This window comes from Manis pentadactyla, chromosome 13, assembly GCF_030020395.1.
Source record: "Manis pentadactyla isolate mManPen7 chromosome 13, mManPen7.hap1, whole genome shotgun sequence".
Classification (NCBI taxonomy): domain Eukaryota; kingdom Metazoa; phylum Chordata; class Mammalia; order Pholidota; family Manidae; genus Manis; species Manis pentadactyla.
Genome location: NC_080031.1, coordinates 14,003,808 through 14,026,324, shown reverse-complemented (window position 1 = coordinate 14,026,324; position 22,517 = coordinate 14,003,808). Strand labels below are relative to the sequence as shown.

At 44.4% G+C, this 22,517-nt stretch overlaps 1 protein-coding gene and 1 non-coding gene across 8 annotated transcripts in view; both read left to right on the top strand.

The window, feature by feature from the left end:
- The window catches only part of ETS1 (ETS proto-oncogene 1, transcription factor), a 125,091-nt gene that overhangs the window by 78,389 nt on the left and 24,185 nt on the right, over positions 1 to 22,517 (top strand). For 6 of the 7 annotated variants that reach the window (XM_057491036.1, XM_057491039.1, XM_036930010.2 and 3 more), the window contains 4 exons: positions 14,781 to 14,900; positions 16,496 to 16,696; positions 19,513 to 19,590; positions 20,546 to 20,794. In XM_057491036.1, coding sequence (XP_057347019.1) covers positions 14,781 to 14,900; positions 16,496 to 16,696; positions 19,513 to 19,590; positions 20,546 to 20,794 — 648 coding nt within the window. The remainder of the gene's footprint in view (positions 1 to 14,780; positions 14,901 to 16,495; positions 16,697 to 19,512; positions 19,591 to 20,545; positions 20,795 to 22,517) is intronic. The other variant, XM_057491038.1, reaches the window with a different exon arrangement.
- On the top strand, positions 8,653 to 8,759 carry LOC118934677 (U6 spliceosomal RNA). Its single transcript, XR_005033545.2, has one exon. It is a non-coding gene; the product is annotated as a U6 spliceosomal RNA (small nuclear RNA).

Genomic DNA, 22,517 nt, shown 5'->3' with positions numbered 1-22,517 from the left:
AGTCCTAAGTACTTCCTGAGCAGCTCAGCAAATTTGAGCTGGTCCTCTGAAATCATTACTTAAATCCCTCAAAGCAACAGGATTTCTGAGTCCTCATTAGGGACGTACATTTGGATTTACTGAACTGAGTGGGGCCTTTATTTCATGACTTGTTGGACATATAAAGCCTGATACTGTAAACTCCAGATGTCCCATGTTAGGGCAGTGCCCTTGGTTTCTGGTGTATTTAGCTGGTATGCAGGCATTTTTGAACACTGATAGGTCCACAGAAGGGCTGTCTCATGCACTTGCCAAACGCACCATGGGTGGGAATTCTTGCATCTTCTCTGAAGTCAGCCTCACTTTAGGGTGAGACTGTGATGTGTGTCTCTGCCTTCTCCCCCACCCTGCCATGTGGCTCCCACATGACTCTTGTGAATTACACTGGGACGACTCAGCAGGGCCCTTGGAGAAGATGGGGATGTGCAGCCTTGGGAGCAGGGAGTGGAGCCAGAGGTTCAGGAAGCAGTGTTGGAAGGCCGTGTCCCATGCCCCCACTTGTCTCCACGGTCTGGTATATTTTAGATCGTCAGATATTTCCTTTGGGTTTCTGTCTTCACCATCTGCTTAGAAAGAAAGATGTGCAGGAGTGTTTGCTTGTTGTGGCCTTGTACATGGTATCTCGGTTTTCCTGTAATTCAAGTTTATTAGACCATCCTGAGATGGTCTGAACCCTGAGCGTCATGACTCATGCATGCTGCAGTTAGCAAAGGGAGAGTGGCGGTGGGGAAGGAACACAGTGCGTCACTTTTAACCACTTATTGGTTACATTGGCCCCAGCCATGCCCAGCACTTGCCCGCCCTGTGCTTAAGCTTTTACCTTATAAAACATTTATGTACTTGCCTCTTGTCCCCTCCAAGTCTGGTGACATTATTTGGGACATTCTCAGAGAAACATCCTAAGCTATTTAAGTGAAAAGGAGGAAAATGATATTACTGAGGTTCCTTGTCTATTTAGTGTTCGTTTTCCAGGTGTGAGGAAGGCAGGGATGGTAGGCATTTGCAGGCCTGAGTGGAAAGCTGAGGTTACTCCTCAGGGGGTCTGTGCATTAAGTCCTGCATTTCTGGCCTTTGGGAGATCTCAGGTTCACACCTGGGGTTGTTAAGGCTGTAAGGTTGGACTGGATCCAGGGGTGCAGTTGGCGACTCTTTCAGTTGCCTGTTAACCATGAGGGCTGGCAGGGGAACGAACTCACAGTGAAGGTGTGCAGCAGGGTGACCGTCTGCAGGACTCACTCCTCTGTCCCCACGCCTTCCTCCCTGGCCCACGCTCTGCTCATTTTCAGTCTGGTGTCGATCACAGGTTTGTGTGACCACTGCTGGCCCTCTTTAGTAAGCCTCTAGGAGGTTTAAGAATATAACACAGTTGGCAAGGATTAAAATCGATTGTCACTCCAAAGTGGTGTTGGAGCAAAAGTGACATTTCCAGAAAATAGAGAAACCGTCCAAGAGGCTGAACCGAACAAGGACAGGCAGAGATTGTCATTGAGACATGAGGCACAGTTACCTATGAATTTCAGCTCTTGGCCTCTTTATGTTAGTTCCAAAGAAGTGAGGAGGGAACTTTCCCATAGCAAATTCTTTTACCGGGCCCCTAAACACGTGTCATTAACAGACTTGCTAAGACTGTTGTTCCAGGGATGATAGTGTCGACCTCCGTCTGCTGGTTCACCTTCCTTTGGCATCCCCCCCTTTGTCCTCTGTAGAGAAATGCCTAACTGCTGGGGCTGGGTTGAACAGCAGTTATATTTCTGGCCTACCCCTACTCAGCAGGGGCTGTATTTTATTTTATTTTATTATTTTTTAATTGAGGTATAGTTGATCTATGATCCTATATTAGTTTGAAGTATACAACACAGTGGTTCAGCACTTACCCACATTATTAATGCCTCACCCTCACTAGTGCGTTTACTATGTGTCCATGTAGGAAGATGTTACAAAATCATTGACTGTATTCTCCATGTTCTCCATGCTGTGCTGCCATCCCCGTGACAAAATTATATTATGATTGAGAGTTTTTGTGAGCAGTGGCTGTATTTTAGCTGTGGGCAAGCAAACTTCTTCACTTGGCTAACAGAGATCCTTTAGGCTAAGAAGAAACTATGCCAAAAAAAAAGGAGCCTGTTCCAAGCAGGCAGCAATCTTGGTGACCTCATCTTCCTCCCAACTCTGGGTGCAGTTGGAGCTGTGCATGCAGGGCAGACTTCCAGTTCCTCCTGTCTGGGACTAACAGTGGCAGATATAAATAGACCAAGACTTTGTCTGTAGCCATTGTTCTCTAACTGCCCATTGTTTCTGGAAGCAGAGTGGCTGTTGTATGCTCAGTCTCATTCTCTCTTCCTCCCTCTCTGAATCTCTTTCTTTGTCTTTCTCTCATGGTGCAGAGACCCACATCCCAGCTCCACCATTTCTCTTGGCTGCCTATATACTTGTGTGAAGCTTAGTGAGAAACTGGAGGGGAGAACCAGCTCCACGTCGGATCGATCATCTGAGTATTGTAACCTCGTGTTTTGACTCCAGGGAAACTTTGGCCAAGTCTGTCCATGATATTATTTGTGGCCAAGATGAGGATATGTGTGTATCCAAGGATAGCAAAGTCAGGAGGATTTGTAACTGGTTAAGCAGCTGCACCCAAAAGCTCTTGATTAACGTGTCAGTGTCAGAGTGATGCATGGTCTCCGGTGGTGTGTTATGGGGCTCCCTCCGTACTTGGTCACTGCCTTCCCAACCCTTTTTTCTAGGGCTCAGATTAGAGACGGCTGCAGAAAGCATGCTGAGTAAATTGCAGATGGTGCAAAGCTAATAGGATGAGGGCAGATTCGTGGTGTAAAAAAAAATTTTTTTTTGCCTGGAAACAGGGATCAAAACAAATAAGGTCAAGCTTAGCAATAAACACAAAGCCCTACATGGAGATTTTAATAACATTTAGTCAAAGGTGCAGAACTGGTGCAGCAGCAGTTCCTATGGAGAAGACCGGGTGGTGCACCTCGTGGCTTTTGTAGTAGGGTGGCTGTTCAAAACTCAGCATTAGTCTGCCCTGGCAGAAGAGCATCATCTCAGTATTCTCATTCCACTCCTGAGAAGTGTGGTGTTTCCCTCTGAACTCTCAGCATGCTCTTCAGGAATGCAGGCAGACGGGGATGCCTCTGGGTGGGGTGGGCAAAACCAAGCCACCGTGAATGGTTGAAGGAACCAAGGGACTTTAAAGCCCGACCGAGGCGATGACAAAGGGATGAGTAAAGCAGCTGAAAAACAGAGATGAAGAAAGATTCACCTGGTACTGCACGGCTTCAGCCAACAAAACTAGGTAGGGCCAGTAAGTGGAATTCAGAAGAAGGCAGATGGTAACTTTATGTATGTAATCGTTTAAAAATAATTGCAGTCCATAAGTGAAACAGAGTGGCTCAAAATGTAGAGAGCGCCCGAGTGTCTCAAGTAAGGTGGTGTGCTAAGGGACCTTTGTCCGTCTTTTTTTGGGAAGTCTGGGGACTGTGTCCCAGGTCCCGCCCGGCCTCTTATTGTTATTACTCATTAGCAGGTGGTCCTTTGTTGATTTGGAAAGCCTGGGTGGGTTACGTCTGTAGAGCGTAGAGCGTATTGCTTCAGTGTCTGTGGTCAGCATGTTGAAAGTATTTGTCCCTGTACTGGGAAAATGGACTTACATATTTTTATTTTTCATTGTGCTTTCTTGGGGTTGAAAACAGATAGTTGCACTGTGTGACTGGCTACGGGTATGCCTTTTCCTTCTCTGTCCAGATTTATTTATTAAAAGAAAAACACATCTGCATAAAAAAGCCTTAGAACACAGGAAGACTGTCCACTTTGTTTTTCTTTCTGCAGCTCCAAGACGTGGGGTTTCAGCTTCCTCTAAGGGGTTTTTGAAGACTGGCTTTCATCTCAACAAGGCTTTTTCCCATTGGAAGGAATGGTCCTTTTTTGGTTTAAAAATGCATTTATATAATGTATAAATAAATAAGAAAGTGGAGAGAGAATTCCCTCTCAAAATTCATGGACAAATGCTGCTTTCTGAACATCATTCATTGGGGAGTAAGTCGCTGGCTCTTCCCAGCCTACTTCCACTCTGCCGCCTGGCTGCTTATCCTCCTGGTTTAAAATTTTCCGAGGTTCGCTTCCTCTGCGCCCTCCCTTCTGCCCCTCTCCCCTGCCCTCCGGGCTGCCCCCGGCGCTCCCGGCCCCGCCCCTGCGCCTCCTCTCGCAGCTCCGCCCTCTCTGCGCCCAGGTGGACGCTGCCGCCCACCCCTTCCCTCAAGACCCCCTTCCTCTGCTTCCCTGGGCGAGCCCTCAGCGACGGGAGCCCTCCCCGGGAGAGGCCTGCCTCTGGGTTTGTTTCCTGCGTGGGAGGGCGAGGCCGCCCTTGAGAAAACAGTTCAGAAGTGCAGAAAAACTTCACCTCTTCCAGCCTAAATACACGGGCTCCACTGCATTTGTTTGCGCAGATTTTTTTCCTCTGCCCGTGGGGAAAACACCTCGTCCTCCACTTTGACCAGCTCAGCCTCCCCAGTGAGTCCCAGGAGTACCCCCCACCACCACGCCCCCGGTGCCTGTCTTGCCCCCAGACCAAGTTGGCAGGTGGGCTCTGGGCCGGCCCGGACTGGGGAGGACGCCCTTGGAGCCGGAAGCCCTGACGCTGCAGCTGCTGTCCGCAGAGCCCCAGGAACCGAGGCGCTTCCCTTTTCCAGAAAGGTTGGGCTCACTGATGGCAGTGATGGAAGAAACGAAATGTCCTTGTGTCCATCACTTCTGCCTCCCCTGCTTTTCATTCTGCTAATAGGTACTGGTAGGAAACACTTGGCTTTAGTGTCTTAGGATCTGGGGTTGAGGGCTGGTTCTTTTCACTTGACTGGCTTGATCATCTTGATTAAATCACTTAAGGAAACTTTGTAAGCCTCCATATCCCCACCTGTAGGGTGGAGAGAATACTAACAACTTGGTTGATTCCAGGATCATGTTAGCATAGGGGAGAAAACATTTTCTAAAATGTAAAATTCTGTTCAGATAGCAATACTGAAAATTGTAGGGAGGATCCAAATGAAATTAAAATGAATTGGCTAGCCCGATTATTTAGCATCTTCAGGATCTCAGAGAGTGAACCTGGGATCATAGCAAGATATAGGATGTCAGATATTTTCTGTGTTCTTCTTGAGTGGGGTTATCCTATGCCATGTTGGTACCAAAAGCCTTCTGACTCTGTCATGAGTATTCTAACTTAAGGCAGGGCAGGACTTTGCCCTTGCTGGGAAGAACTGATCAGAATCAGTGCAGTTATCCACAAAGCTTTGGAGTCGACAGGGCCCAGTTTGAACTTCTCTCCTGGACAATATGGAGTCTTGATTCTGTGTTTTCCATGACAAAGTAGTCACACTGTTCTGGGACATTCAGGACTTGTAAAATGCACAGTGTGGTGGTAGTCAAGTGTAATCATCTATGTGGGAAATGATTTGAAACATGTGAAGCACTCTGTAAATGGCTTTAAATGATCATTGTAAGACCTTTATTCTTTAAAGTATTTCACTGAGGTGGGCCTTGTGTACGGAAATCCTATCTCAGTTAAAACGTTCTTTTCAGCTATGAGAGTGTCATCCATTTAAGGGCATGTGATGACTAGGGTAAAAAGCAACTCGCGTTTTGGCAAATGGCAAACATACAGAAAAAAGTTTTGAGCACAGAATCACAATTTTGTTTTGTGCCATGACTCTCAAATGACACTCTTAGGAAGTTTTTAAAACCAAAAGGTATCTTAGGTCCATGGGATCCTGCAGCTGTGAGGTGTTGTCATGGCAAAACACATATTTAGATGATTATTGCTACAAAAAAGATTTCCCCTGTAGCAGATTGGAGGTTGCAGAATAGGTAAGAAATCAGTCTATTCTGTGAAAACAAAGAGAGAGATTCAGATTTCCATTTCTATCTCAGAATCAGATTTTTGCATTCATTTTTTCTCATTTTCTCAGTTGCTTAGTTGTACTTGGGAAATTGCCAGATTCCTTCTCCTTGCTGTCTCTCTAAGCATTTGGAAATAACATCATACACTTTTTTTAGTCTTTCTTTTTTACAAGACACCTTTCAGTTCAGTTTGATTCACTGATAATTCATTGAGCACCTACTAATACAAAGTATTAGGCTTTGGCATTGTAGAACGCATCTAATTTAATCCCCACTGCAAGGCAAGTAGAGAATCCTAGAGAATGAGAGAATGCGCCATCTCAGTGGTCTTTGACCTCATCTCATGCACCTTCCCTTGCAAGGATTGCTAGAGAAAACACACATTTAGGAGTCATTCCTATGACTTTAGGGCACATTCATTCAAATATTTCCTCTTGCAGGCATTATTCGCCCAGTGTTTAAGGAGGAAGATCTGAGCTATTCTAGGGAAAGAGCAAGAAAATTTAGCTGCAGGACCTGGGGGACAGTTGTACTTTCTGGCTCAGATTCTGGAACGGAAGAGCCTCTCTGGGTTTCCCTGAACACCTGGAGCTGATTTGGGTTTTGCTCTGACTTCCAAGCATTTGCTAAGGTGGAGGGGGTAGGAAAGAAATAAATCCAGTGATTAAAAATAGCTTTTGCATGTCAGGTGCCTGAACGGATTTGGGAACATGCCTGCAATCCTTTTTGTCTGGCAGATCTGAACCCCGGCGCTGCCGAATTACAACTGCTTTCATTTGTTTTTGCTGCCCCCCTACCATGTAATGGTCAAGGGCTCATTGGAACCATGTGTGAGCCTGGTGACTCACCAAATCCTCAGGACTTTAGTGGTTATAATGTGTTAAAACTCCTTTTGGGGGGATGGGGCAGGGGGTGGATGAAGGGAAGACGTGAGAGGGCTGAAGTCACTTCCTACAGATGTTCGGTGGGCTCAGCCTCTCTGTAGGCTTCTTTCCCAGGCCTGGCTGCCAGACTGGCCAGCCTCCGGCACAGCTTGGACCACGCTTGCCCCTCAGAGGACCGCCTCTTTGGTCCTGAGGCCGCTTCCCTCTGTGAAGAGGCATTTACCTCTGTGCTGGCATGTTGTACCCAAGCAGTGTGCATTCCCTGGTGGCTGTGTGCATTGGCAGCAGAATCGAGCTGCTGAAATTGGAGACTGGATTGCATTTTTGGTCAGTCAGGTCATTGAAGGGTGACTTGGAGATTTTCTATGCAGCTTCTTTCTCCCTTCTTGTTTTTTTTATTGGCTGGTGAGTTTGAGGGGTTGGGTATTAAGAGATGGGCAGGAGCCCAGTTGTATGTGTCCCTAACATAGTGGGGATTCATGGTGTCCCATTGTTAGGGGCAGTGATGGACCGCGGTTGGGATGGGTGGCCCAACAAGGGCACTAAGCCTTTTCTTACTTAAGTTTTCACTGAGCCAAGCTCCTGCTTGTCCTTCTTTGCTCTGTTCCATCATTAGGCTTATGGAAACAGACCTGGGGAGGGACACTTATTTCCCTTTGCATTAACCTTAGCCAGAAGCTCTGTGCATTATACCTGCCCCCTCAGCTGGAAGTCCTACCTGCCACGTTTCTAGGATCTTCAACAGGACTTGGAGTCTGAAGTATAGGACACAGAGGGCCTTTCATCCCTAGTTCTAGAGCACTCTTCCATGAATGAGAGACAGAGGACCATAGAGATAGTTTTTGAGATTTCCCTTCACATTCTTCTGAGATAGTAATGTCTTCATTGGGTTAGCCCTCTTTGAGATGGATAACAACTTTCTGGGGACAGTTAATCCTGGAGTCAGAGTTATTTGGCCACAGCCATTTTTCTATTTCTATTGATCTGAAGGAATTAAGGCACCTTCTCTCTTTGGCTGGGACTTGTTTTAGGCAGTTTGGCAACTGTCCTTTGGGTGCTTGCCAGAATCCCCAGCCCCCTTTTCTTTGCACGCTGCTACCTATAGTTAAAAGTTCACGAGGACATTAACAGTAAGGAAGAATGAACCTGTGGTCTTCTGCTTGTAGAACATGGCTATCATAGGCCTTGGCTTATCACTTGATTTGAAATCGTCTCTCTCTGATCCAAGTTCATCTTCTAGATCATGATTGTGTTGCTTTAAGAGCAGTTCTGTGGTGCAGGTGGGCCAATAAATGAAATGTAGACCAAGAGTTGAGCACCGTGGACAATAATTTGAAGCCTTACTTTCTTTTTCCATGAGTTTATCTGTCTCATGTAAGCTTTCATAGTATGATCTCAAAAATATCCTTGTCACAAAAAACACTTGTAGGTACATATCTGGGATTAGCTTTACAGTTCTTCAGTGTGGGGAAGGAGAAGAAATAAAAACTAGTAATGTTGATAGATTTTGAATACTCTTCTCTGTACTTTGGTGTATGTTTGAAAATTGCCATAATAAAAAACTTTAAAACTCTATGAGGGATATAGACACTGCCTATTAACAGACTTCTTTTTCGCCATGCCTTGATTAATCAAGTGACTTACCCAGTGTGAGTATATTAGTGGCAAAACTGAGAGGGGAATCCATGGATTTTGACCAGTGAGCCAAAAATCAAGCCCGATGCATGTCCCACTATGTCTTTTTTCTTTGTCTTCAGAATCCTGTCTTTTCATTTGGGACAGTTGTTCCTCTTTCCTCCTTGTATGCACTAGAAGATTTCTTCTTGTGCTCGCTTCAGCAATACATATAATAACATTGGGACAATATGGTGAAGATTAGCATGGCCCCTGTGCAAGGATGACACACAAATTCACGAAGCGTTCCGTATTTTTTATAGCGTCTTGCTATGGTGATGGAGGGTGGCTGTGGTGGGGTATGTGGTGGGGACTTGATAGTGGGGGGAATCTAGTAGCTGCAGTGTTGCTCATGTGATTGTATATTAGTGATACCATAATAAAATAAAATATTTCTTCTTGGTTTTCTTTCATTTTGAGAAACAGATTTCAGTAGAACTTCATGGAACTAATTAACTTTATATTTTGGGCACCCATCAGGGTGACTCGGGTAAACACAGACAGGGAAGGAAGCCGGGTTGTCATTTAACCTGTGTCACTTTGTATGGAAGGAAGGAAGCCTCACTACCCTCAGTTCCAAGACAGGGAAAGATCATAGATGATTCTGTAAATAGCTTTTAATTATGTCTTTGTGGGGGTAGGCATATGAAATTCTGGGTTTATTCAATCCAGGAATGGTTTTGTTTAAGGTTTTCATTATTTCTATTGAAAAATATATCTAATTTCCAAACTAAGAACTACAAGTCCCCCTTTCTCTCTCTCAGTTGTAAAGTTTAGTTTTCTTGAATCTCTGATCTTTTCCTATCTGCAGCAGCAGTGGGATCGAGTAGAAAAACTTCGGGTTCAAGAGTTAAAGTCACGGCTCTGTGACTTGAGGTCAAGCTTTTGGTTTCTCGCAGGCTTGGTGTAAAAGGGATCCCGTGATACCTTCCCGGGCCCCTCAGAAGCTTCAAGTTGTGGGGATATTGTGGAATAATGGATGAAGAGTATTGGTGAACTATAAAGTGGTTTTCAGATGTAAAGGGTATATTAATTCTTGGTGGTGCCTTCATGCTGCATTGATGGGGACAGTACTCACTACATGCAGCTAGTTATCACCATGATCATCTGCAAGGGTTTGGCCTAATGGTCACATGATACACCTTGACTGTATCACTCATCACCTGAAATCCCAGATGCTCCGTCTTTTTAAATCATTTATTTCATAATGGTGAGAGCAGAAACTTCTCAGGTGAAAGGCCTTATGTCTGGAACTCCTCCTGAACAAATGCCACTTCAGGTTTAGATTCTATGCAGCATTGTTGATTTGAGCCATTGGGTTTTAGACAGTTTGAAAGAATGCTATGAAAGGTCCCATGAAATGGCCTCGATGGAATCTTGGACATTGAACAGCCCTTAACTGTGAGTTACATGTAAGGGAATCAAAACCTTTGTCCTACATTTGACTTAAAACGTCTGTGGGGTGTGTCTAAGCTTTTGTTCAGGATTAGGCCACAATGAAAATGAGCAGATGTTTCCCTGTATTGAATGCCACTGGCTCTTTATGTCCCTACTGAAGCTACCTGCTCATTTCCGCCTCGGTACTGGGCAATCTTGGTAAGACAGAATTTGGTAATTTGTTCTCTGCACAACTCTCCTCTCAGAAACTTAGGGTAAGCCTTACAAATATTAACTCAGATTGAGGGTCCTGAGGAATAATCAGGGGTATACTTGTATGGATCTGATATACTTGTAAGATATTTATGTTTTCAGTTTCTAGTGCACTGTGTTTACAGTCTCCACTGTATTGGCATAGTATATCTCCAGATCGGATTCTCAGCATTTTGAGACAAATGTTTTATTTGAATTTAAGATACTGAAATTCTAATTATTAACATAAAGACAATTTTAGTACTTGTTCATAAAATACAATTAATTAATGCCTATGGAGGCATTGGTTAATTTTTGCATGCTGTTCCTAAAATTAGAAATATTTGGTACTTAATGCAAAAGGCAATAGAGATGAAGTATGGTAAGAAAAACAGAGAATGCCTGTTTGGGCCAAAGCACATCAGTTTCTCCATCTGTGTAATGATTTCATTATTGTTGTTGATCAGTGTGACTAACACAACTGCTACAGTCATAAACCAGCAACACAGAGGGAATTTTTGCATTCATATTTTACATGAAAAAGTTTAATATTTTAAATTAACATCCACTTTTGAATGTGATTATTCAGTCATTTAAATGCATTGCCTGTGTTACTGAAAAAGATAGTCCTGGCTAATTGCTCAATTACTTATAGAGGAGATTTGATTTTTTTTTTAAAAACCAAAATCACACATTTCATAAACGGATATGCTCTGACTTTCTTGTCTGACTCCTTTGTGTCCAGGGCAATGATATACCTTTTCCTGAGCTCATGAAGTCCAAATGCAGGTATCCTAAGTGAGTGGGATTTGCTTTCACCAGCTGGGCTGTGAGCACTTTTTCTACAAGTCCAGTCCTTTGGGTCTTCAGACGGGCAGAGCCAGGTGCAGCTGCCCATGGATGGGCTTTGGGTGATGGCTTTGAGGTAGACAGACAGTCATTCCAGCATCTTCCTTTGGAGAGAACTAGTGAGAACCTGGAAATGCTGGCCCCTGACAGGAAGCAGAAATGAGCACAGAGTGTTGTCAGCCCAGTGGTCCTGTCCACACCACGCTCGCATATGTGGAGCTGTAGGAAACTGACTCCAGGAAACCTCTTTCTCAGGCTTTTTGCTGTCGCCCTTGGCCTTCATGTCACCTTGGTGGTAGACTGCCCACGCTTTTCAGTTCAGAAGATGCCTGGAGCCTCCTGGCTGGTCTCCTTCAGTTCCAACTTGTAGCAGAACCACTGCTCGTCCGTTTGGCCTGGCCTGTAGTTTCCACATGTGTTGTCCTGGCCAATTCCGCCATCAGTAAAGTCCTTTTCATCGAGTCATAAATCTAATGAAGGGAACAAACACACAAAACAAAACCCACACAGTGCAAGTTCATGAATTTATGTTGGATGAGAGTGAAGGGAAAGCAAGTTGATTCAAATTTGGAAAACATTTAATTCACTAAACATTCACTGATTGGCCCCCCTGGTCCTTCCTGTGCTGGGAACTGGGATGCTGTCCTGATCCCTTGTTTCAGAAGCAGTTCTCTCCGGTTAAATACGGTCTCTTTCTCTGGGGTAAAACTGACTTCTACTCTAACTAGAGGCATTTCTGGGCCTGCCACTTCTGGGTTCTTGAGCCTGTAGAGGGGGAATGGAGCGGGAGCATTCATGTCTTTCTTAGTGATTCATTTGATGATTACTCCATTGTTTGGAGGGCTGAATGTTATGTAATCAACATTTTATTCCCTCCCCCCATTTTTCCCTTCTAACAATCTGGGATTTTCCATCATTTTGTCAACCTTCCTGGAAGCATGTTGATTTTTCCACTAGACTTTTTTGGGCCTGTCCCAGGGCAGCCCAAACTCTCCACTTTCCTGAACTTCAGATTGCTCATTGGTAGCAGGGCCTAGGGAGCAGCTGCAGTTCTTCCAGGGTAGAGCCGGGATTCCAAGCAGGTTCCTGACAGCATTGCTCAAAGCCAGCTAGAGGGAAAGTGCTGCCTGCCTTTTTCTCATGCAATGTAATTTCCATTCATTTTGATATTCAGAGGCAATATATTTGCTCTTCTTTTTCTTCCAGATTTTATCAGTTGTCATCTTTTTCCATATATGTATCCATTCTGTTCAGCCAATAACATGTTATGTATGTCCAGGGAATTTTTTAACTGGCCAGGGTTTATAGATGGCTAGGTGAGGAACTGCTCCAGTAACCATGCTTGGAACTCAGCCGTTTTATAAGACAGTTTCACATGAGGTATATCCAGAAAGGTGAGGAAGAGGGCTTCTAGAAATTACTGCAGTAAAGTGTATATCACTGCCTAAAGGTCACAGGTTGGCTAGTTGGTTTTTTGTGAGAAATTGTGCTGGAGGTGAACTCAGAAGATTTTTAACTTGACCCATATTTATGTATCTTTACTTTCCACATGGGCTGCAAGTACAAGAGGGATTAAGACATAGCAGAGATAAAGACACACATGGGCATAGCGAAGGATGACACACTTGAGCCTTTGCACATTTTGATACTTCACTCTTCACCACCCGTGTAAATCAGGTTTTATGGGTAGGTATTACCTTTGTGTGCCTTTCAAATTAGTCCATTTGTATTATCTGCATCGCCCCCTTCCTAGTCAAAGCCACCGTCACCTCTCACCGCAGGCAGTACAACAACTTTTTAACAAGTTTTTCCACATCCATTCATGATTGCCTCCTAAGCCATCTTTACAGAACAGTTAAGATCTCTTTTTTTCCCCCATTTTTTATTGCAGTTAACAACAACAACAACGTAAAATTTACCACCTTAACCATTTTTAAATGTACAGTTCAGTGGTATCAAATACATTTGTGATGTTGTACAGCCATCATTACCATCTCCAGAGCTCTCTTCATCTTGTAAAACTGAAATTGTACCCATTAAATGGTGACTCCCCATTCGTTCCTTCCTCCAGGCCCTGGCAACCGCCATTCTACTTTCTGTTGCTATAAATTTGACTATTCTATACATGACATATTTTGTCTTTTTTGTAACTGCCTTATTTCACTTAGTAGAGTTTGAAGATTCATCCATTTCATGGTATATGTCAGCATTTCCTTTTTAAGGCTGAATGATATTCAATTGTGTGCATGTGCTACATTTTGTTTATCCATTCATCTGTTGATGAACACTTGGGTTGCCCCACATTTGAGGTATTGTGAATAATGCTGCTGTAAACATAAGTGTACAAATATCTCTTTGAGACCCTATTTCAACTCTTTTAGGTATTAGACAACTCCTAAAACTCAGCAACAAAAAACCAAACAACTTTATTAAAAATGAGCAAAATTCTTGAATGGATGTTTCTCCAAAGAAATGTGCACAAATGGCCAATAAGCACATGGGAAGAGACTAAACATCACTAATTGTTTAAGGACATGCAAAGCAAAAGTATAATGTGATAACCATTTCACATCCATTAGGATGACTACTGTAAAAAAAACAGAAAATAGCAAGTGCTGACAAGGATGTGGAACCCTTGTGCACTATTGGTGGATAAAACAAAATGTAACCTTGACGTTCTTCTGCCCAACACTCTCGGTGACTTTCTGTTTTACTTAAGATGAAATTATAAATTCCTTAACCTCATTTCAAGCCATTGTCCTTCTGATATTCTACTCTGACTTCATTGACCTTTTTGATACTAGAACAGGCCAAGGTTCCCTTCCTCCCCATCTCATGACCTTCATTTATGCTCTTTCCTTTAAGTAGGGTCATGGTCCTTGAACTTTAATGGTCATCAGGATCACCTGGATTCTGTGTGAAAAGCACAGGTCTTTGAGCTGCACACCCAGAGGTTCTGATTCAGGAGGTCTGGAGTAGTGCTGGGAATTTTCATTTCTAACAGTTTCCAGATGATGCTGATGCAGCTGGTCTGGGGACCACACTTTGAGAACTGCTGGTCTGCAGTATTTTTTCTTTTTTGAACTCCCTTTCTTCCTTTAGATCTCAGGTCAAACATCTCTCTTGTCCTAAGGGGTGGCCTTCTCTGATCCCTTTAGACTTGCAGGAATTCCTCTTCTATGTTAGCATTTCATATTCTGCTTCTCAAATCAAGCCCTTATTGACATTGCAATTGAATGTTTACTTGTGTGAATAATTTTTTAATGACCTAATCCCCTGCAGAAGCTCCTTGAGGCTAGGAATCATGTCTGTGTTATTCACTGCTGTTTCCCTAATTGCCTGCACATAGCAAGTGCTAAATAATTAGTGTTTGAATGGATGAATATTGTGATTTCCTTCCATAGGTAACTGGAGGTATGTAGTAGCATTAATACTCTCAGTGAAAGTGGAGGATAAGCAAGGGACTACTGGTGAATTAGGAGACCTATGCAGAGAGAATAGGCATATTATTTTGTCAGGGGTGAAGAACATTCTAGGCAAGACTCAGGATTAGCACACTGTGGAAAGCCCCCCAAATTTTACCTGTCCTGGTAAGGATGTTTGTACAGCTATTTCTCAGCTTGTCTTCTTCCTGCCGTGTTATATGTTATGGGTGGTTAATTACCTATTTAAGTTTTTTTAAATTGAGATATAATTGACTATTAGGTGTACAATATAATGACTTGATGCTCACAATAAGTGTAGCTAACCACCTATCACCTGTGTAGTTTTATTATTCATATGCTATTTTTTTTCTTACAGATATGGAATGTGCTGATGTCCCACTCTTAACTCCAAGCAGCAAGGAAATGATGTCTCAAGCACTGAAAGCTACTTTCAGTGGTTTCTCTAAAGAGCAGCAACGACTGGGAATCCCAAAAGGTATGTTGTGTATTTGGAGAGGATGGGATTGGACTCTTAGGCCCCGTTAGTTTTCTCTGGACCTGTAGTGTGAGATAGACATTATATTAAGCACACTTTAGTCAGCAGTCACAAGTTGTTGCAGACGTCTCTCAGAACAGTCCTAGACACCTGCTGATGCTTCTCCATCTCCCAGGTTTGTCGCCACCAGCCTGTTCTTAGGGCGGTGGTTCCCAAACTTGTTTGCACATTAAAGTCAGGATCTTCAAAAAGTTCCACAACCCAGGCCATATCCCAGACCAATTTGGTCACAATTACTGGTAGCATCAGTTGTTTTGAAACTCTTCAAGGGATTCCAGAGTACAGACAAGTTAGGAAAACCATGGTCTTAGAGTCAATCTAGGCCACCGTTGGATGAACTCAGCGAGCTACTTTTCTTGGAATTTGCTGATTGTTCTTTTTTTTCCAATGTGCTTTGGTGAAATGGGTTCATACTTGGGTGTTCTCACCTGAAAGGGTTTGCTCAGAGGCTAGAGTTGTCAGAAAGGAGAAATGCCTGGAGAACACTGGCCTTTACCAAGTGCCATTTCCTGAACAAGTGAGAGCAGAAATAACCCTTTTCTACTGAGTAAGAGTAATGCTGCCTTCAGACCAGGCCAGTCTTTAGATTGCTACATAAGATGCTTCTAGCCCTCATTGACCGAAGCCTTCGATAGAGACTGAATGTAGCTGTAACCCTTTTCCCAGGTATGCTACCTGCCACGCCCCTCAGCTGACAGCAGTGCTCAACATGCTTTTAGGGTCTCAAGGCAGAATAAAATGAATTCTGGCACCTGGGTTTTTCCACATCTCACAAAGTCATCTGCTAGGTTGAAGGGGTAACCTTGAGAGCAGGTGTATTGTAGGCACCACAACCTGCCATCATCTGAGCTTTATAAATGTCATTGGCTAGTGTAACCACGTTAAACTTTGGGCCACACTTGGAGAATATGTCTGTTCTTCAGTGCTACTTATTGCGGGCTTGTGAGACGTGTATACTTTACATGACATCTGGTGTAATAAATAGAGGCACCTGATAACGTTGTTATTACTAAGTGCCATTTGAATGACTTTTGCTAATTGCTGTGATTATTATTAAACATAATTAGCTCAGATAAAAATAATTAAGAATAATGGTCTCAAGTAAATTTTAAGTTAAGAGTGGGAGGGGTGAGTGCAATCTCTAGAACATGCTTGACTTTGTTATTATTGCTGTTAAAGAAGTCATTTATTCTCTTGTCCCAGGCTTTAAAAAAAAAAAGGTCTAATGGAAATAAGGCAGCAAGAGAGGAAATTCATGGGGACTTTGTCTGAATGGAGGGTAGAGAAACTCATGGGTTACTTTTTGGCTGATGATAGTGATATCCTAGCTGGCAAGATAGAGAATGTGGGGATGTTGAATGTGGGGAGAAGGCTATGCAAGGGCCCCATGGCACGCATTTATAGGCTGGTGCCTCCTACCTCTGTAAGTCGGAGAACATCCTTGGTGAAGTTCAGATCCTTCGGTGTGGTGTCTGAGGCTCGGGTGGAAGTTAGGAAGCTCACCTGCTGGGTCTTTATCTGATCTCTCCCCTCAGACCCCCGGCAGTGGACAGAAACCCACGTTCGGGACTGGGTGATGTGGGCTGTGAATGAGTTCAGCCTGAAGGGTGTGGACTTCCAGAAGTTCTGTATGAACGGAGCAGCCCTCTGTGCGCTGGGGAAAGACTGCTTTCTCGAGCTGGCCCCGGACTTTGTTGGGGACATCCTGTGGGAACATCTTGAGATCCTGCAGAAAGGTAAATGTGTGGGCTAGAGTGAGGTGGACACTTGCGTGGAGTTGCTGGGAGAGTAGGTGAGGGACGTGCTCTGCTGTGGGGCATCGATGCCATTGTCTGGGGGTGTCCTATCACAGCATATGTGGCTTGTGGAGACATGTGTTCAGCAGGTGCTCCATAAATGCTAGTTACTTTCTCTTTATGTATTGGAGTTTTAAATTTTAATCTTCAGCAACATTGTACTTCTGAAGCTTCTTGGGATACAAAATTCTGATCCCAATCTTTATCTTAGACTCATGCACGCTTTGAATAAGACAGGGCCCATAGCCAGCAACAAGATAGTTTGTTGTTTGGTTTTGTTTCTGGCAAACTTAATACCCACTCCCTTGATCCATGGCAGTGTGGTACCTGGCTGCATCTACAACAGAGCTTAGTTTCTCAGAACTTATTAATAAGACGGGCTTCTCTGCCCTCTGGGTTGGAATTGCACGAGTGTGGAGCACCTTTTTCATCTGGGACAGAAACTAGGGTTATGTCAGGGCGCCATGTGTTGCAAACTTGTAGTGACATGACCTCCCCTGCCAGCCTCTTCCAACCTTTTTGGACCAAGTGACTCACGTACCACAGTCCTGGCTGAGTATAGAAACAGCAGCAGGCAGCAAACTTGGGTGTTTTTGTGCGTATTTTTCTGTATTTTTTCTTAAAATAAATTGCAGTTACCAGCAGTCTGCAGTGCCCTCCAGCTGACTGTAAGCCTAGAAGCCTGCTGCCCTCCCTGACCCAGGCCCACCCTTTCTCTGTGGTCACCAGCTCCAAGTGTTGGCGCAGATGCTGGGGGCAGGGAGCACAGCTCACGATTAGCACTTTTACTCCATATAATACTTTCCTTTGTTCAAGGATATTTTCCACTTTGCAATGCTCAAGAGAGACCCAAATTAGATTCCTCTGCGTACAGAAGTGTTATCTTTCTTCCTTCTCATGAGCTTCTGCTGAAAAATAAATAAACCAACAGTCAAGAACTAGGTGAATCTCACAGCGGCTGCTGTTGCCCGGGATTGTGGGGCAGCTGCATAGGCTGCCCCCAAGCACCCACATGTTCTCTGGGTAACTGCACGCCCACTCGTATGTGTTGACATGAGCGACCTGTTTATAGAGGGAGAAGATATGGCAGGCTCATGACAGACTGGCTGTAACCGTTGGCTTATAAACACAACAGTGGATTCTACCAGACCATGCTACCCAAACACATTCTGTTAATGTGTTGCCCTGGACCACATGGAGTGGCCCAGGTGTTCTGGAGTGACTGAGCCTGCCTCTGATTGTAGTGGTAATTAATATCTACATAGCACCTCCTTGTTGACAAAGTGCTTTCAAATACATTTTCTCTTTGGATTCTCAAAACAACCCCGGGAGATGGGAAGGGCATGCACTGTTAGTGTCCTCATCTGTAAAATGGGACCGGGTAGGTAGTTCCCTCAGCATCACTCATTTCCTTAAACCTAGTCTTTACAATTTAACTTCCTGCCCTTTGTTCTTTGTATAATAACATGGACTCATGGGGGAGCTTCTGGGCCCCAAAGACAGGGTTGGCCTATATTCCTGCAAAGGCACAGTTTAAGCCAATTCAGGAGAACTAGGAAATAATGGAGTCTGGTTGAGAACTGAAATCCTGTCATCCCACCTATTTCCATTTGAGAGAGGCAGTAAGAGTCATTTCTCTTGAGATTCTTGAAGATCTGAGCAAGGTGTTTGTATTGAGGCTACAGCTTTTGTTCTGTAAGTAAACGAGAGCAACACAAGCACCGAAAGAACATAGCTATTTGGGGTGGGGTGGGAGGCCAAAGGTGCAGGGGATGTTTCAATCTGATAAGCTACTAAAGCAAAGTTTAATCTTTTTTTTCACAACTGGAACTGTTTTTCTGTACAGGCATAAACTTGTTTTCCCAGCAGCCTGTGCTCCCAACAAGCTCTCAAATACCTGAGGACAGACTCAAACTAGGACTCTCTTTTCATGTCTGATTCTTAGAGTGAAATATAATCAGACCCCTCCATACCATGATCAGAGGCCACACCATCTGATTGCAGGGTAATTAGAGGATCCTCAAGCTCACCTTAGTTCAGTGGGGAGTGTTTCTATGCTTATTTACCTTCCTCTACGTTCCTTTCTCATTCCTGGGGAAGTTGGCACCTGGCAGCAGTTAGGTTTCATTGCTCTTCTCTGTCTCTGTATGAGTCCTGCCATATTTCATCAAATAGAATCACCTAACCAAGTGTACTGCTTCTTATCTGGGCTTGAACTTGAAATATGAGGGCAATGGGAAAAACAACACAAACCAGACATCTGTTAGAAGAAGTGGAGGCTCTAAAATCTACCTATCTAAAAAGATCGTAACATATTTCTGAATACGTTATGTTTTGGAAGCGATCGGTTTGGAACTCAAGTTTTGGAACTGATCAGCTGGAGTGCTGGGGACTGATTTTGGTGACTTCCCAAGTGTTGCCAGGCCTTAGATGCCTGTGTAGTATCCGTGCATCTGAGTGATGGTGGGAAGCCTTTCTAGCCCTGGGGGATTATTACTCCCAGGTGCACTTTCCAAGATATGAAATTCCATTTCATAGCTACTGAAATAATAAATTTAGCCATATTTTTTGTGATCTCATCTTTAGACAAGGCCCCAGTCAGAGCAGATTCAGACACCAACTCAGTTAATGAGCGTGCAGATATCTTAGAAGAGGGGCTGAGATCATCACGGTCCTTGCATCCAAGTTCCTTTTTGGCCACAAGCATTACTTATGTGTTGACCTCTTTGTTGGGTTGCCTACCCTGTCTGTTGCAGAGGACGTGAAACCTTATCAAGTGAATGGAATCAACCCTACCTATCCAGAATCCCGTTATACCTCGGATTACTTCATTAGTAAGTCCATCTCCCTCTTTTCTGCCTTCACCTTGACCATCATAAAGGGAACTTAGCAAGGACCCCTGTCCCAGTTGATCTCGGGCGACTTCATGGCAATTTTTACAGATACTAATATTTTCTTAAATGGAGACCCTTTGCTATTTATTTTGTTATTTCCACAAATCATGTTTGATTAACCTACAAGCTCCTACACACCAGGATTTCTCTGATGGCTTCAGCATGAAAGTACCAAGGGGAGACTACAGTGTGACCCCTCAGCTTTGATCCTGTTTGATCCTGTGTACTGGGATGGCCGTCAGACGTTTGGGTCAGGGATATGGTTGTGGCCCTCATTACTCTGTCCCTTTTACTAGTAGGTACGACCACACTTCTGCTGAAATCCTTCCTCAGGAGCGTGCCATGCAGCCTTAGATTGTGTCACAGAAAATAAAGGCTTCTCCCTCGCAGTGTGTGATGTCAAACTGTACTAGAGAGGTGGCTGGAGGAAGAGGACTAGGGTAGGGCTGTTCTTATCTGATGGCCTTGCTTTTCAAAGGGAGTCTTAAGCAGATTTGTTTCCATTCTATCTTTTTTACATGATTATGATTTTTAGTGGAAAAACAACATTAACTACTATGTTGCAAGAGGTTCCCATGTGCCACAATGCTGGGCATTTTACATATATGCTCTGGTTGGATCTTCCTCACACCACTCTAAGGAAGACTGCAGTCAGCCTGATTTTAGAGATGAGGAAATCAAGTCAGAAAAGGGAAGTACGTTGTCAAGGGCTATAGCTATTAAGTCATGGGGCAAGGTTAAATACCCAGGCCCTTCTGACTTAAAATGTTTCCCTTTCATTCTCTCAAAGGTAGGCAGCTTGCTTCACATCACGGGGCCAGTGTGAGTGGGGACGAGCTGCTTGTTTTAGGTACAAATGTGTCCTTTCTCCAACTGCTCACACTATTTGTTGCAGGCTATGGTATCGAGCACGCCCAGTGTGTTCCCCCCTCGGAGTTCTCAGAGCCCAGTTTCATCACAGAGTCCTACCAGACGCTCCACCCCATCAGCTCGGAGGAACTCCTATCCCTCAAGTATGAGAACGACTACCCCTCCGTCATTCTCCGGGACCCTCTGCAGACAGACACCTTGCAGACTGACTACTTTGCTATCAAACAAGAAGTCGTCACCCCCGACAACATGTGCATGGGGAGGACCAGCCGTGGTAGGTCAGATTTCTTCTCTAGAAGCTCTTGGCTTTCCAAGAATTACCTAACCTTGTGAGTTTTTCAGGTCCCATGTATTTTTTTCTCACTGTGGGCCTTGTGCGTTCCTGGATGTTCAGGTCTTCCATCTTAGGATGTCTAGGTACTGACAACTTCCTTCCCATCATGGAATTTTAGCCATGTTCATCCTAATGACCAAGACTGACATCAGGCAGGACGATCAATCACATTTCTTATTTGGGTAAAACATTTTACCAAATAGTTACTTGAGTTGAAAATGGTTATTTTTAAAGGTTTGCTGTATTTCCTTTGAGAGGATTTTGCTTAAGGAGAACACAATCAAATAAAAACAGCTCAGGTGACCCTCCCGGAAGGCCCTTTGCTTAGCATGACTCCTGGTGGTCCCCTCTCAGAGTATTTCTGGTCAGACTGCAGGCCTTGGCGCGGTAGCTGAATGACCCATGCTTCTCAGCCTGGGCTGTCTGGCCTCCTGTCACTTCTTTGGTTTGGGAAGATACAAGATGGTTAACCAATGGTTTATTTGGAACTGGTCATCAGCAGTGTGGTGAAAGTGTGTATTTAACCAGAGGATCAGGGAAAGAGGTGGCCAGAGGCTTCCAAAAGAAGGTACTCTTGTTGACAGGGCTACCATGACAGTGATAAACTATTCAGACAGTGAAGTGAATGCTTCAGAATAGAGCTGGCTGACTTTACAACACGAAAAAGGTTGGGGACACCCAATTTTTAAGTTCAGGACATAAGCACTCAGAGGCCCAGCCCTCCTAGTAAAGTGTCCCAATTTTTTAGTTTCTGAGAAAAGTGCAGTCCATTATAAGGAGGGATTTGTTCATCCAGGAAGAACTCACTGGCTTCTAAAAAGTTGAGGAAGGTGACTCTTCTCCTAGATAAACGTGAAAGAATTACGGACAGGAAGAGGAAGAGGAGAGAGCCCATCCAGGAGCTGTGTGGAGGGATTTGGTCCAGAAGTCAGGCCTGGCGGGTCTGCTAGTGACTTCTGCTCAGTGACCCGACTGCCTGCTCTGAGGCTCCCCGGGGAGCCCAAAGGCATCTGTGCTCTGGAGGATCACCCAGTAGGCATCACGGGCCACACACGTCGTCATCCTGGAGTGTTCGGGCTCCCACTTCCTCCCAGCAGGCCTTAGGGTAACCAGCAGGCCCTGCACAGGGAAAGTCCCGAGCAAGATCTGAACCTTCAGTCTTCCTTCTTAGGGCCCCTGGCTGTTTGTGTTTCAGACTGAAGGGGATGGGTGGGACCAGTTTTGTCTTCCCCTTTCTCTTTTTATTTTTGGAGGCATGTCTATTTAAATACATACACACATGTGTATGTGGATCTTTTTGCTCAGGCAGGTCAAAGCAAAAGAACAACTTTCCTTCTCGTGGGGCTTGCTGTGCATACATGCGATGAGGCCGAGTCTGTGGCTTGGGGTGCAGCCATGTCGTAACTTTGGGTAGATCTTCTGTCACATTGTTTTTCAGTTGCGTCTAGCTTTGCATTTGTGTAATTAATTGTTCCTTCTCCCTCTCCTGCTCGTGGTGCTTGGTTTTGGTCTCCACTGCCTCTCCAGTTGCCAGTTAATGACTATGGACCAGATAGTGACTCGTACAAAGGGACGTGCAATATTTCTCTCTGGCCTTCTTCTCCCTCCCTCACATCAAGCTTCAGACCACACAGACTTGGGGGAAGACCATTTTGTTCACAGC